This window comes from Chaetodon trifascialis, chromosome 18, assembly GCF_039877785.1.
Source record: "Chaetodon trifascialis isolate fChaTrf1 chromosome 18, fChaTrf1.hap1, whole genome shotgun sequence".
Lineage (NCBI taxonomy): Eukaryota > Metazoa > Chordata > Actinopteri > Chaetodontiformes > Chaetodontidae > Chaetodon > Chaetodon trifascialis.
This window is the reverse complement of record NC_092073.1, coordinates 16914088-16930652: the sequence shown is the minus strand read 5'-3', so window position 1 is coordinate 16930652 and position 16565 is coordinate 16914088. Positions and strand designations below refer to the sequence as shown.

Below are 16565 nucleotides of genomic sequence, written 5' to 3'. Positions count from 1 at the left end.
CTGCCATCTCTCCAGTCCCACTTTGGGCCTAATTATAACCCATTTCATCTCTTCCTCCTCTGCTCCCTCCCCTTCAGATCCTGGAGGACCTGGATGAGCAGATTTACTGCATCCATTTGCAGGAGGAAGCCCTTCAGAGGAGATTAAACGGTATGTCTGTGGGAGACGTGTTGGCACATTATAGGGGAGGGGAGGGGAGGGGTTGACTGCCCTATTGGGTGTGATGGAGCGCGCCACACTGGAATCAATTAGCATTGAATATTCAGCCAGGCGTACGCACACACTCTCATACCCACAGACAGAGGCAAAAAATCCACACACACACACACACACACACACACACACACACACACACACACACACACTCGACACTGGCCTTTCCCCACCGCTGTCCTACTCTCATAACTTTCTGCTAAAGGGCAAAGCAGCCACAATGGCAAGGGCCATATTTTATGTTTAGGAAGTTTTTAAGGATCCATTTAAGACACTCCAGTGCTTCTGTCACTGCTGGCGAAATGATTGCCTCATTTAATGTCAGGCCTAGAATGGCAGCCTGGGTAATGGGATGGAAATGAAATCTTTCGCAAGAACTTTCGGCTAAGCGACTTTTTGGTGACTTCTGAAAGGACACTAGGAGCCTGGTGCTGTTCTGGACTCAAAGCAAAAGTTTGAAGAGTTTCAGGATGGCGACGATGTTATTTTTTCACAGCCTGCATTTCCTTTTCACGTTCCAGCCCCCTGTGTTCCCAAATTCCTTCTTTGACGTTGAATGATCTCAAAAAGCAGGATGTATTTGGGCCAAACTCCAAAACCTACTTTAATATTAACTCAAGCACGCAACCAAGTGTACAGATGCGAGTAAGTGAAGAGGATGAGCGTCCTTTCAAACCAGGGAGGTAAGGGAGATCGCTCCCTGATAGCGCATGTTTTTGAATGCTACGCCGACCTCCTCCATAGACTGCCACCAATGCGTATGGTTCCTTAAGGCTCATTCCACGCTGCCCTGCTTTGAAGTAACTGATAGAATAATTGTAATCTGTTCCTTATCATCTCCAACCATGTTTGATCTTTACAGGTCTCCTCTGTGAGGCAAAAAAAACCCCCGTGGTTAATGTGTGCACAGAGGGCGAGCTGCAACCCACTTTTACCTGTTAAAAAGGTGGGAATTAGAGGCGACGGAGGATGTTTACGTGAACGTTTTTATGCACGTAATGTATGTATGTGCGCACACTCAACGTTCACGCTCGGGCCGGAGTTGCGTTCCTTTGATCTGCAGCGAGCGCCGAGCAGACGGCAGTTCAGGAACAGTTCACAGGACACACTCCAGAGGCGAGCAATGTTGTCTTCTTGCTTCACCTGCGTCCGCTCCGCATCCAGCTCCTCTAACAGATTATGCTCTTACCCAGTTTGTGTTTGTAGATGTGGACTGTTGAGCCACTTCACTTGATGCATCAGTGTTTATTTACACATCTGGCCCTTTGTTGTCCTTCCTCTACATGTAATTGCCCATTTGTAATGGCATTGTTGATGTCTTAAATCTTGCAGATCAGGCGGTATGGCTGAAATTGGCTGATTGGACATGGGTGTCTGTTTTCCTTGTCAGGGGTATGATGAGCATGATGATGGCAATGTGAAATGTCAGATAAGCTTCTAACACTTACGAGAAACTATTTTTTTGCACAATGATGTGCACGTACATTCTTTCTTTACTGCTTTTGAATATATTTAGCCTTAATTTTGCAAAAGCTACAGATCCCAGATAAAAGAGGTGATTTTATAAGTTATTTTTCAAGCAAAATATGCTCAAATTTGCTTGTTCCAATAAAGCAGAAATGACAAAAGGAAATACACAGTGGTGCTTATGAATCATGCAATAGTTTGCAAAGAGCTCAGGCTGTAGGGGCAAAAGGGGCTTCTACTTAATTCCTGCCAATTGTGCCCAATCAAAGAACCGCTGTGTTTGTGATTTCAACAGGTTATTAGCTTAGAACTTATTGCAAAAAGTACAATCTGGTAACTGGAGTACACAAATATACTGCAGCACAGGCAGTGTGGCGCACACACTTGTCCACACTGCCCTCTCAAGACCCTGATGTGCTGATAGCAGAGCAGCAGAGCGCCTGTCCAGATGCTATGCGGCACAATGACCTTGCCGGTGCCTCTGTTGTCTCAGCATGGTGTTTAGCATATGTGTGGATGACGTAATTTTTCGACTGTGGTGAAGGTTGGAGAGGATACATTGAATTACTCCGGGCCTTCCTGGCTGCCAGAAGCCTCACTCAGCATCTCTGCCTCGCTGTAACTCAGCCTTTTACTTGATGCTGCCAGCAGAAGGAGAAGAGGGATATATTTAACTTCGGTTTGGAGTGATGTCATTGAGGATACTGCAACTGAAATTCTCACCGTTTTCCTCTCCAGCCCAGAACAAGTGATGATAGTGTCTTTGTCTTTGGTTAGATCTGCTGTTTTTCATGGCTGTTAAGGACCTGCTATTCATTTGATCAATGATTTATCTTCCTCGAGTGACGGGTAAGGCCGTGTTTGGATATGTTATGCGCAAAGGTGATAGATTAGTTCACTTGCGGCTGAGCAGATTTGGCTACCCTGAGGCAGGGTTTTCTAGTTCGTCTCTGGAGAAAAAGAGCTGTTGAACTGTCCCTGACATTTCCTGTTGTGTTGTGACTGCATTTGCTCGGAGGGTTCAAACTTCCCCCTGCTTAGATCCTGGGACAGGTATCTGCGAGGGCACAGACAACAGTGTTAACTCTCTCTCTCTCCCCGTCTATCTCACCTCTCTTACCTACTTAAACCCATCCAGACAGGGCGTGTCGTAATAACAGAGGGAAGAAAAAGGTTTGATCAAAGTGATTGGTCCTTCACTCCTGTAACAAAGATGAAAGATGGTATTTTTATTGCACGCTAGTAACGGTGTAACACTGAACTAATTGGTCTTGATCTGCCAATCACCCCAGGGGATGCAAATGGATACTCTTCCACTTTGGCTCCAAGGGGCCTCTACACTAGTGCGTGAAGCTGGAAGGAAAACAGAGTAAAATAGATAAATTAGCCTTAAATGAGCTGGCCTTGTGGTTTTCCTGGAGAATCCCTTGCTGTCTTCTCCAGCCCGCTCAACCAGTTGTGGCATGTGCGAGACAGCTCCTGACACAAGAGATTATTTTTACTTGTTTGAGATCACATTGTTATGTTCTGAGAAGGATTACTTGTTTTGATGGGATTTCTTAATAAGGATAAGTCAAATACCATATGCTGAGGCAAGACAAGCACGGCGAGAAGTTAACATCCTCTTAATTAGCACTTCACCTTGTATTTTTTCTGATTTGATGCGTTTGGTGTATGAGAAAGGTCTGAAAACACTGTTTCCAACTGAGTGAAGAGTTTCTTAAGATGCACACATCACATGTCAAAAAGGTGGGGCTTCAGTTGTTTTTTGTTTAAATGACCTCAGAGCTGAAACTATTATTTAATTGACAAAAAATGATTTTTTTTTTTTTAATTGATCAAACAAACAAGTCAAGCATTTTCTGGTTCAAGCTTCTCAGATATGACAGTTTTCTCCTTTTCTTTCCATCATTTTCCATCGAATAACTTTGGTCATTGCACATGTCAGACAGACAAAACAAGACTCTCTGAACATTTTTGACATGTCGTAGACCAAATGATTAATCCATTCTTTGAAAAATGTACCTGCAGATTTATCGATAGTGAAAATGATCATCAGTTGCAGCCCAGACGACATCTGATCGTGCATCAGATTTCATTAATTTCACTGGTTTCTCTTTCCGCAGGATCGTCCACACACACTTACACTCGAGGAAGCTTTACTCACCAGCTCAACAAAGAACTGGACAATATTAGAAATCAGAGGAATAAATTGGGTAAGTATTTGTATTGTGCGACAGGGCTGATATATTTTGTCTTAAGACCTTGAATTGCCATGGAAATACATGCCAAGAAGTTAGCTTTTTACATATTGCTGACAGGCAGCTGCGTTCTCCCCGTCTGCCTTAATTTCTTAATTTGGACTTGGACCAGAACTGCCTGATAATTTTCCATCCATTTTAGGATATTATAAATGAGGCCTGAGCCTTTTGGGGAGCAGGTTGGGGGGAGGAGAGCACAAAGGCACTTAGGATATTGGACAAGATGCAAACTTTATATTGTAGCAAGCCTTTTAGTGATGTCATTAATTTAGAAGGATGGTGCATATAAAGTGCACTTGGCAAACTTCTCGGGCAGGCAGGGTGGGTGCACTTTGAGAATAAGGAGGACTAACAAGGTTGGAAATGCAGAAAGAAAGTCAATATGGCAAGGACTAGAGGGCAGTCAGATGCACATTGTGAGGGGACAGTGGATGTCCATAACAGACGACATCGTGCCATGTGGTCTGCGGGCTGTCAACAGTGTCTACAAACATGACTGATGAGCTGTTGAAATAAGACGAAGACGGAGGATACAAACTTGAAATGTTTCATCTGGCATGGAAGACCGAGGCACATTAGTTGCTCACCACACGCGCACACACACACACCTTCTGACCAAAATATAAATCACAGAATTAATATTGTTTTTCTTTTTATCCAGGATTTATTGTCGTTTCCACTAATTAAGGCAATGATGAGTGTGGCTAATTAAAGAGGAAGAGCACAATTTATAATTTATGAAATGTATATTACCTGGAGGGAGGTGGTTACTGTGAGATGTGAGATAGTGTTTGATACACACACACACACACACACACACACACACACACACACACACACACACGATATGTTTTACCAAACCGAGCTGTGCAAACCCTGGAAATAAAGCCAGAGGGCTTGAGGTTTCAGTGCTCGTCTTTGATGAACGTATTAATTAACCAGTGGTGGAAAGTGGTTTGTCATGGAGGGGTTCAGCTCATCTCTGAATGCTCTTATTAAAGAGTTGCTTATACATATATTTCTTAAGACTAATAACCTCACGTTTTGTCTCGCTGTCATTTCCTCTCAGAGCGAAGAAAGAAGGCATCAGGTTGGGAGAAGAACTTGTTGTATCCCATAGTGATGCTGATCCTGCTTACAGGAACGGTGAGTGCTGGGACTGACCTATCATTAAGCCCAAACTGTTTACTCATGGCGTACACAGCCTGGCTGGTGGCCACTGGGACTAACACCCTGTACCTCAAACCCCGTCCTCTCACAGTTTCCCCACACAGTCTGGGTGTGGAAACTACTTTTGTTTAATAGCTGTTTAAGACAATGCTGAATAGCCACCTGCAATAACTGTGATTTTCAACAGATTATAGTGTGGGAATACTATTTATGCCGTCTGATATTGTTGGATAAGGCAAGAAAGGCCATGTGAGAGGCATGGCACGTGCATCAAACAACCCCCACATTGTTCAGGCTTTGAGAAGCTTAATGTTGGAACAGTTTACAATCACAAGATGGTTATTATGCTTTACCATACTTACGGATCAGCAAGGCCCCCCACAATTCAATTATATCATGATGCCGGATACTTTGAGGATTTGATCAATCTTTTTCTAAATATACCGTGTGTAAACAAATCTTTATCTTCCTCTCCGTCTGCAGACAATCTCAGTTCTTATGGTGGCATTGAATATCCTTTACCTTCTAGTGGATGAGACTGCCATGCCCAAGGGATCCACGGTAAGCCTACCATCGACACACACACACACACACACCAGTACACGCCCAGAATGTAAACTGCAGAACAGCTTGCCTATCAGACCTGCCATGTTCCTGTCGGAGACATAAATCAAATTCCGGACATGCTCAGATGCACGGTGGAAGAAAAGGCCCGGCCAGATGTTAATCAGGCTCCAGCCTTGAGCCTCTGGTTTTGTTTTGGAAGCTCATTGAAAGTCATTTCACAGCAGCGTGCAGATTCAGTGAACTCACTGCGTGTCTCAAGTCCACGGTGTGTGAATAAGCTGCTTTTCCTCCCAAAGGCACACAGGGCCAGGTGAAGGGCTCTTACTGTGAGGCAGGCGAACAGAGTGCAGAACGGCTCTCAGAGATTCTCATCTCCGCCTAACGTGCAATGTGTTTTAAGCACTCCTTATCTCATCTCATCTCATCTGCAGTGACAGAGGTGCATGTGCGTGCGTGCATGCGTGTGCGTTTGTGGTTGCATTCTTGTCTGAGAGGGGGCAACATAATGTATCCTATTACTCCCTCATTTCATTTTGCGTCTCGCGGGCAACTGACAGAGCTGCCCTCGACATTCCAATTATTTTATTGAGCAGAGATGTTTTCCTTGGCATGACGCATCCCAGAAAATCCCCCAAATTACACTTGTCATGCAGCTTGAAGCTGTCCTCCCTGACAGCGTGGCCCCACTAAATGGTTTACGCGTTTCTTAAGCTGGATGGATGCCACACCTCTGATCTCACAGCACTGCGAGGGAAGGGGGGAGGTCTCGTCCTCCAAAACAATCGATACTGATATGATATCCATCTATCCACCCCGTTAACCTTACCCTCCAGCTCTCAAACTCTCTGCCCCCGTAGTGCAGAAATTCCCCCGCAGTTAACCTGTACACAGTCTGGAAGGAGATAAGCGCAGAGGAGAGAAAGTGAAGTAGAAAGCGGCTGGTCTGAGGTCTGGAGGAGGTACAGCCGGAGCAAAGAGACTCAGACTGTGGGAAAGTCAAATGAGGCCCCGATGCGCTGATTGTTGGGAGGGGGGGGGCACAATGGAAGTGCCTTGTCAATGTTTGTCTTCCTTTCCTGCTAAGCATCCCGCCGTAGTCCTTAGCATACTGAGCAGTGCCCCGATCGCCTTTACAGAGCAGAGGACGGGCAGGGATGATGAGGAGCAAGTAAAGAGGAAGAGAAAGAGCAGGAAGGAGAAGCAGGTGGATGGAGAGGAGGAGATACAGTAGAAACAACAAGGGAGAGGGAGGAGGAGGAGGAGGGGAACTGGAGCTGCCTCTGTCAAAGGACACAGTGTTTTACAGCTTGATGAACATGCACTAAGAGGGACCAATAAAATTGTTACTGCAGGCCCTTCTCTTTGGTAGCAACCACACTTGACACTGTATTTTGTAAAATGGACAATTAGCTGCAACTGGGCCGCAATCCTCACCCCACTAAAGTTTCCCTTCTCTAAACACACACACAGAGCTACACAACAGCGCCTTCCAGCTTCCCCTCACACGCACACTTGGCTGTGAACTTTAAACTTTTGTCCGTAAGCGAATGTGAACTTTAATGGGAGAAAATTGGTTGAGATATCTCAGCACCGCCATCGCACCTCTCAGTTATTATTTAAAAGCAATTATGGGAAACTGATTTCCTGAAATAAGGAACAATTTGACAAGATGGTCTTAACAGTGAGAGTGAATGCACCAGTGGGAATACCGTTATTCCACTCTTTGCCAATTATTGTCAGGAGCTCTACTTAAAAAAAAAACTGGATAAATGATGTTGACGTTTTTATGGCAAGAGGAAAGTGGCAAGTGGAATTAAATACATGAAACTAATATGGCCAGAAAGAATGGCTAGCACAACTCATCGCTTTAATTGCTTAATGATTAAAGATACAGTCACAATATGGGTGGTTTCAGAGCAAACAGTACGCCCAAATGTGCTTTTGGAGTCTCTCCCACTTCTGATTTAACATCCAGAAGGAAATGTATTAAGGAATAGATTAATGTATCTGTAACAACACTACCGCCCTCTACATTTACAGCAACAGTAAATACTAAATTAATTTGGACTTCATTGTTATTCTCCAGGGTTTCCAGAAACTGATTAGAAACCCTTGGCAGTCTTTGAACCATGTAGAAGATAAACCTGCCGTTGTTCTTGACTGACACGTGCACTGATGTCAGTTTGAATTATAGCCGTCTGTAGGATGATCTTTGCGTTTGTTGCCTCTTTAAAATTGGGTCTGTTGTTGATTTGTCGCAATACGGGTCGTCATCAGTGCCCACAGGGCCAGCGGCGGGCTATGGGGAGGTTTGGGTAGATCTTTTCCGTTACACAGTCATTAGAAAAGGAACAGCTGTGAAACAAAGATTTTACTTCACAAACACCTCAGAATAACTGTTTGTACAATTTGATCTACTACAGCCAGAGGGAGTCATAAAGACTTCAGTTCGTATCCTCTATGGGCTGTGACAAAACGTAGCGATGGAGCGCCATCTTGGAACGTGCTCGCCAGTTTCTGTGATACATTCATGGCGTCAGTGTCGCAGGTTTGTCTTTGTAAGACAAAGCTTTCAATATACTGTAGGCGCAGAACATTTTGGTGTGTGTGTGTGGGGGGGGGGGGGGGGGGGGGGTAGTCTGTTGGTCAAAACCAGAGCCTCCATCTGAAAGAACAGTGTAAAGTAAGTGGTGGTTCCCACTCAGACATCCTAGCATTTCCAGAACTGTGTACCTTACGTTCATAGCACCTCTATATATTACATTTACTGTGTTTTTATGGCTGCTTCTTTCTCCTACTCGTTAGAAATGTGATAGCCGGGGGAATTATCTGGATAAGGGTTAGGTGGGCGAGGTAGTGTGAAATAGTTCTAACTATGTAAAGGATGTCTGTTGGTTGCCTTCTTTTTCTATGTTTAAATAAATTAGGTTTTTAAAATATGGTAGCATTACCGAGGAAACCCACCTGGGGTCAAATGTTCAGGACATGAGGCACAGTTGTGCGTGTTCGTACAGTGCTGATGACCTTGCCAGCGCACAGGTATTGCGAGGTGTTAATCTCACAAGCAACGTATGCAACGTCTCTGCTGAAAGAGCCATGGCAGGCAGCACAGACGAATCTACCAGCCCGCCCCCCCCGCCGACCCCTCCCTCTCTTTGACACACACAAACACACACTCCATCACCCTTCCTGCTACTGAAATGAAAAGAAGTAAGAGTTGAAAGGAGGCGTACTGTGAAAGCTAGCTGTCCTGAGCGCGCACATACACGCATATAGCGAGTGCGCGCACACACACACACACACACACACACACACAATCTTAATGCATGCCCGCCCTCCCTCCATTAATAAATTACATCAGATGCTGTCTGCTAATTCCCCGTGTAAGAGAGAAAGAGCACTGCACCATGGCTCTGCAGTAAGCTCCCAGGGATGACAGTTGCATAAAAAGGCATGAAACAACCTGCCAGGCTTTCCTTTTTTCTTCAGGCTTTTTTACAAAACAAATCGAGCCAAGGACACTGAAGTTGGATCCGAAAGAAATAAAATACAGTAAAAGAAATAAACGGTACACTTAAAACTAGGACCATACTCTATAGTGTGCATTGGTAACATTTATTGCCATGGCAAGAATATATATGCACAGTGCACACTGTAGATATCATGCATTGGTGTGGATAGGTGCTATATTTGAATTGCTTTACAAATAAACTGTACATTCAGTATATCCAGCATGACAGGAGTATTGTTTACTGTACAGTGATTGGGAATATACTGTGCAGTTGTAAGCATATACTTCATGCATCTGCGTACAGTTATCTGAATATGTAGCTTTAGGCCGTTTTAAAGCAACTTAGACCTGTAAATAAGTATTTTTTCTAATGCATGACTAGTTTAAAGTGAGCAATCTATGGTCACCTCTTGTGGACATAATGTATAGTACTGTAGGTGCCCCACACAATACGCTGATCCTTTGGAGGATCAAGCCTGGTGCCAAGTCCGACAAAAGCAAATATTTATCATTTGACAACACAGATGTTTGGTATGTGCAGCGCATGTCGATGTATGTCTTTTTCCTGCTCCAGTTTCAAAAGGCCTTAGAGGTTTAGGGGTTGGAGGGGGGGTGGAGGGGTACGCCTTGTGTGTTTGCTGAAGTATTTGTTTTGTTGTTTTTATGTTTTTGGCGTGCTTTCAGCCTGTACACTCTTCTTACCGTAAGCAATGTGCCGTTTTTGTTTGAACACCTGTTCACATATTGTATGATCGACAGTGATTTGAAAAGAGCCTCTTTCATCTTGTTCCATTCATTACTTAGCCAATTTGATTCTGTCTTTCTCAAGTGGGGAAATTCTTCATGCACTGCGTACTTACTTTGCAGGATTTCTGTAATTGCATGTGTGTGCAACTGCCTGCAGTGCCGTCGTTTCCCATTTTCTTTTTTTATTTGTGATGTGTTTATATAAGATCGGTGTGTGATGACATTGAATAACCCAGTTCTGTCTGTGTCTTCCACCTTTCAGGACCGAGGCATCGGGAACACCTCTCTGTCCACGTTTGGCGTGGCTCAGGCGGCGCTGGAGATCATCCTCATGTTGTATCCTTTCAGTGACACCCCCGCCACGCACACCTTCCCTTTTGTCTGTGGCTGAAGTAGCATGCTCCGTGGCCAAGAGCAACACTGTCAAGCCAGCTTTGTTTACTCAGGACATAGTTCAGCCGGACATCTTCCGGATGACCTGTTGTGCTGCTTCGTCACCTTTTATTGTAGCTGAAAAGGTACAGACTTGGGATACTTGGAAAAAAATGACTCAATGAAGCTGTTTTGCATTTGGTCCTTGATTGATCGCTGCACAGCTATTTGATGGTGTCCTCTGTCGTTGGCTTCTACAGCCTGCGAGTCTTTGAGGTTCTCACTCCCAGGAAGGATGACACAACCATGACAACGGTAAAGATGGGATGGGATGGGAAGGTTGGGTGTGGGGTGAAGTGGGGGCAAGGGTGCTGAGATTGCTCCTGATGTGTTTGAGACCCCCTGCGTTTCATCTATTTCCTGTTTTTGTCCCCTTCCTCTCTCACGCCTTCCTCTCCACCCCGAACTCCTACTGCTCACTAATGTTTTCCTCATGGCCCCTCGGTGGCTTTAGTTGATCTGTCCAATATTTGTTTGTGGGTTGCGCAAACACTGGCAAAGTGCAAGCTCCTTTCTTGTACATCAGAGGGAGAGTGGGGTTTTTCTTCGGGGGGTGGGGGGTGGAGGATGTGTGCTCTGTTTGGCCCATAGTGGCACCCATTCACTTGGTAATGAGTTTGGGAGTGGTGAGGCTTGTTAACTAGCCATGACGCTCAGTGAAAGGGCTTGAAAGGACAACAGAGGGAACCTGGTAATGAGCAACTTCAGAGGTACAAATTGTACAATAAGTGGAACCAATTTAACATCAAGTGGTGTGTGCATATGTGTGGGCACATCATGGCTGAAAATGTTTGCAATGGTTGCTTTTTTTTCCTCAACACGTCTCAGAGTCCGTCCGTCCGTCCCCTCACTGTCATATATGTGCTTGAGAGATGTGAAGTTTGATCCTCTGTTCTAATTTGTAGATCATTGGTTGCTGTGTGTCCATCCTGGTCCTGAGTTCTGCCCTGCCAGTGATGTCCAGAACTCTAGGTGAGTACAGGTGTGCGTGTTTGCCTGTTGGTTAGTGAGTGTGGGCACACCTAGCCTGCGTACAGGTTAAGTATTTAAAGCAACAGTTGGACATTTTGGGAAATCGGCATATTCTCTTTCCACACTCGATCTCTGCGTTAAATGTGAAGCTAGTTACTTTAAAAATAATTTCAATAACACAGCAACATATAATTTTTACACTTAGGGTTTTCTGTGGATTAAACAAGTAAGACGTAGCATGTAGCAGCTTTAGTGGTGCTGGTTAATCCATTTTGCAGCCTTTGGACAGAGCCAGCTGTTTTCCCCCGTTTCAAGTCGTTCTGCTAAGCTAATCTAACCAGCTGTTGGCTGTAGCTTGACATTTAGCGCACAGAGTCAAACTTCTCACCTAACTCTCAGCAAGAAAGAGAATAAGGGTATTTCCCATAATGTCAAACAAAGAGAAGTGTAGGTTGAACAAACAGAAAGCATAAATGACCCTCTCCCACAAAAGTTTACAGTGCCGCCACCAACGGCAGACCGTTAAGGTTAGCGAGTTGAATTCTCCTATAGTTTCCCATAGTGACATTCGAAAGGAGTGCGGGGTGAAGGGGTAAAAATGACAGGAGTAGCAGCATCACAATGGCACTAATAAACATGCAGAGTGCAGAGCACAGCTGTTCAAATAGCACTACTCTGTGTGTGTGTTTGAGTGTGTGTGAGAGAGACCAACAGAGTGGGAAAATGGGACGGAGTGAGCATACAGTGACTCATTGGGAGCTTTACAAAATATCAACAGGTTCTGCTTTGTGACGCTGAATAGATAAAAAGGAATAAATGCATGAGACAGAGTTGAAGAGAAAAGGCCTCCCAGCAAAAGAAAAAGACGCGGAGAGTCGAGTGTGACAAAGTGAGATGTTAAGAGACAAGACAGGGTTTTGTGTGTTGACATGAGGTGTTTTTTGTGCGTCGGTGTGGGAAACATGCACCGTACGAGAGAGTGGGGAAGTGTACCACAATGAAAAAATATGCCAGAGGACAGAGTGGAGCGTTTAGCAGCTCGAGTCAGATGTTCCCCTCAGAAATTGGTAGAGACCAAAAATGGAGCTAAAACAGAGTGAAGTTAGATTTATCAGGTGGGCAGAAACACGACTCCACATGTACCTGCTGGATGTGTAAATGAGCAGGTCTGTAGAAACAGAAAGTAACAGAATTTAATAAAACACAGATTCTTAAATCTCTTAAATCACCTCAGCCCCCACCTGACAGCAAAATCCAGTAAGATGGCTCGTTGCTCCTTTTTGAGAGCCACTCTCAGAGATGTGCCTTTTACCTTTAACACCAGACGCCTCACATATTAAGTGTTGCTCACACACATGGAAAATGATCCCACTGTCACACGACAGTGATGAATCTGGCATAATGCGTCTTGGATGTATGACCGGCTGCATGCTAATGTGTCCAACTGTGCTACCGTACCCCTGACATTTCAAATGCCAAGCATCTTTTTACCCCCAATTAGATTTTCTCAAATTACCAAACCAAGATCAAAACCTTTGGCATTAGAAACAGATGTAGCCAGACCACAGTGGCAAGCTCTATTGACTGGGGTCTCCATCATCTCTCTCCCTGTCTCTTCACAGGCAATTTTGTTAAAGGTCCTTGATGCTTGCAAACTGCTTACTGTGGCTGTAAATACATCTCTCCAGACACTGAATCGATTGCCCGGTCTAATTGACGACAGAGGTTGTGAAGATGTTACAGGAGAAGTAGAATGTATATAGACTTGTGCATCTCCGCGCTGCCACATCTGAATATCATTTCTGCATACTGAAATAGAAAATGATTGTGGGGCACAGATTTAACATATTGACGCAGTCATTTCTGTGGTCAGTGCTGTGTGCAAAATTAACATCTGAAAAAAGCCAAATACACTTAGTAACATTATATACAATTGTACACATCAGATTAGTGAAAGCTTAATTATGTCCCGATACTGGATGGCCCAGGCAGCCCGTCCTAGAGAGTAGGAACACCCGGATTGGCTAAGCAGGAGAACAATAGGGTGTTGATGGCTTTCCAGGCAGCTTGCAATCAGCTCGCTGCAACCATCAGTGACAGATGGTTTGAAAATGGTGTAGCAGTGTGGAGCTAAGAGGAGCCTGCAGGAGAAACCACTCCTTTATCTCTGTCTGAAGGTCCTGGGAGAGAGATGAAATCCACCTGCATACCACCTTTGCTGCTATACTTAGTCAGCCATCCTTTCATATTCCACAGGGAACGGTCCTTACAATGCCGCAAACCAAGACACAGTCAAGTGATGAAAACAAGCAGAAACTTTGCAGTGCAGTGGATCAGTGTTTGTTTGTGGATTTGTTTTAGTCTCCATCCAATAACATGCAGAAATGTGTCGCGTTTTGATGACGGTGTTGCATGACGGCGTATTTATGTTAAGGCTAAAAGGTAAAGACACTGAAAACAAGTGCATGTTTCTTTCAGGAGTATCTCTGTTCTTGAGTTGGAATTGTGCAACTTGCAAGTTTGCGCTTGTTTATAGTTTGAATTAGATACGTTGTTAGCTCAGTGGCTCTCAGGTGGACAGGTACAGGTGATGCTATGGAAGAACCACTGGAGAGAGACACTGTCCAAAGAGCCTTAACTGCAGACAGAATGTCAAACCGAAATAGCAATTGTGTTGTGTGAGTGTCAACTTGCTTTCTAACCCAGTTATTTGACTTGTATCTCTGCCCTTCACAGGCATCACCAGGTTCGATCTCTTGGGAGACTTCGGGAGGTTTAATTGGCTGGGAAACTTTTACATCGTCCTTTCATACAATCTGCTGTTTGCGGTCGTGACGACGCTCTGTCTTGTGCGAAAATTCACCTCAGCAGTGCGGGAGGAGCTTCTGAAGGCCTTAGGTAAATTTATCTATTTATTTTTATGTATCCTGAGGGTTTCTAACAGCAGCTGTGAATACACAACAACAAAATCAGCGTCCTGCCGGTGCTGCGCTGGACGTGCTGTAGAATATAAAGCAATCTCTTTCATAATAAAACTTTGACTACTCAATTTCATTCCAACTCTGCAAAAGGTTTGGTCTTAACAGTGACAGCACCACCCTGCTCTGCGGCTTTGGAGGGAGATAGTGTTTATTTCTCTCAGGCGGCACGACCTGCAGTGACAAAATGGAAGAAATTGCAGCGAGATCCAATGTGCTGCGGGACTGACATGTGACAGAGGATGGGGCTAGTCTCAAAGGCTTGTGGTGACAGGCCCTGGATGTTTGATACACAGGGTGGGATAGGGTTAGAAAATGTCAGCAGAGGCACTGAGGGGGAAAAAAGCACATCAATACCTCTGTCTAAGTGAAAGTCTGAGGCTTTTTAATGAGATTTCTCTCCCTTATCTCCCCCTGCCCAGGTCTGGATAAATTGCAACTGTCAAACAGCCCAACAGACCCTGAATCTGGGAAGCTCTCGGCCAACGGGCATCAGAAAACTCTGTGAAAGGGACGATAGATCAACACACACACATACACACACGCATACACACACACGTACATACACACACCTTAGCACAGCCAAAGGGAGATTTCGACAGTCCGGCCTGACTGCTGAAAGGTGAAAGGGATTGGAAGGGACTTAATAAACCCAGGCAGTGTCTGACGGATGCTGCAAATGGAGGCTGAGAGCAATTTAGCTTCGTGACATTCCATCCTCTGCGTCTCGGATGGAAGCTGGGACGGAGCCAGGGATGAGACCGAGGAGTGAAATAGACTGGCATCACTGCAGTGACCTTGATGTTGACCTCAACCGCGACTGTGACTTTAAACCACCCATTTCTTGCTTCAGGGGCACTCTTCCTCCCCCCAGCATCGCTACTAGTTTTCCTACTACAGCCTCCTCACTGCTGCACTAGACAAAAGCAAGAGAGTACAGCAGGTGAAACAATGCACCTTGTCTTACATCAAACTAAAAGGTAGTGGGTTCCTCTGTACTCAGTGTAGTAAATAGACCCCCCCCCCCCCCCCAAAAAAAAACAAAAAAACAAAAAAAAACCCAGTTAGACTCAGTCATTTTCAGTGTCAGTACGCGGTAATCGGTGTCAGTGATACATGGTGCATTTGCAGTTTCTGGTCTCTAATCATTGGTCTTTGATTGTAATGTGAACTGAAACAGGCATGATAAGGTGTCCATTTGTCATTTTTGATTTGTTTAAAGGTCAAAATGTGAAAATAACAAAACCTTTGTGAAGCATGAAAGAAGTCATTTATTCACACTCATCACAGCCAGTACATGAAAGAGCACGGCGGCACAAGTCACATGATATGCAGCGGCGCTGTCGTCACTGATGGGCCTCAGATTTTAGCACTCCTGCTGTCATTTCCCTTTTTATTTGGCTTTACTCAAGTGCGCTTTAACTTTATTGATGATGTCATTCGTTTGAATGAAGTAGGGTAAGAACTTTTTTTTTTTTTAGGTGCTCTAGATTTGAGCTCCTCTACAAATGGGAAATTATATGGGAGTTGTATCCGCTTCAGCTCCGCTGAGCAGGGTGCTTCCGTGCATTTGGGGCTGATCCTGTGGTTGAATTTCCTGAAATTTTATTATGCACATGGTTAGAAAATGTCATCACATTTTTGCTTACCCCCCCACCAAAAAAAAAAAAAAAAAAAAAGGATCTACTTTAAATTCACAGGGCACACAGGAAGATTTGTCAGTTTTCTTTTGACATTTTTGTAAATGTTGTATTTACATGTACATATTATATTGTGTTTCATACCTCTTTTGCATTATTTGGATGTAAATATTGAGCTCTCATTGAGCTCATGGAGGGTCTGACTCACTAAGCTACCTGTATTTTGTTGTACATATATTTTTTTTTTTACAAACACCTAAATCTAATGCAAACCTGTAACAGTCTTCACGTACAGAATGCATGAGTGAAAAATGTGCAACTTTGCAGCCAGTAGAAAGACTTGGTGACTCAGGCCCCATTTACATGTTGTTGTATTGCTGCATAATCTTCTGAACTGTGATGTTCTTTGTCTCCAGAACCACCTTAAATGCCTTAAACGACAAGCGTCTCGCAGGCTCAATGTTAAGGTTGTTTCTTGTTCTGTGTTGTTTGTTTATATGCATGTACATGTGTGTACATGTACATTGTCTAGACAGTTCCACTGTGATCCCCTATACGCCACCGAGTTTCTAGTCTGAAGCCAGCCGGATAGATCATACACGTTGCT

At 44.4% G+C, this 16565-nt stretch overlaps 1 protein-coding gene across 1 annotated transcript in view; it reads left to right on the top strand.

The window, feature by feature from the left end:
• Positions 1 to 15976, top strand: part of lmbr1 (limb development membrane protein 1) — a 31235-nt gene extending 15259 nt beyond the window's left edge. Inside the window, exons 9-17 of the mRNA XM_070985907.1 lie at positions 78 to 150; positions 3807 to 3896; positions 5011 to 5087; positions 5595 to 5672; positions 10199 to 10272; positions 10533 to 10623; positions 11274 to 11340; positions 14077 to 14238; positions 14741 to 15976. Coding sequence (XP_070842008.1) covers positions 78 to 150; positions 3807 to 3896; positions 5011 to 5087; positions 5595 to 5672; positions 10199 to 10272; positions 10533 to 10623; positions 11274 to 11340; positions 14077 to 14238; positions 14741 to 14826 — 798 coding nt within the window. The 3' untranslated portion in view covers positions 14827 to 15976. The remainder of the gene's footprint in view (positions 1 to 77; positions 151 to 3806; positions 3897 to 5010; positions 5088 to 5594; positions 5673 to 10198; positions 10273 to 10532; positions 10624 to 11273; positions 11341 to 14076; positions 14239 to 14740) is intronic.
• The last annotated feature ends 589 nt before the right edge of the window (positions 15977 to 16565 follow it).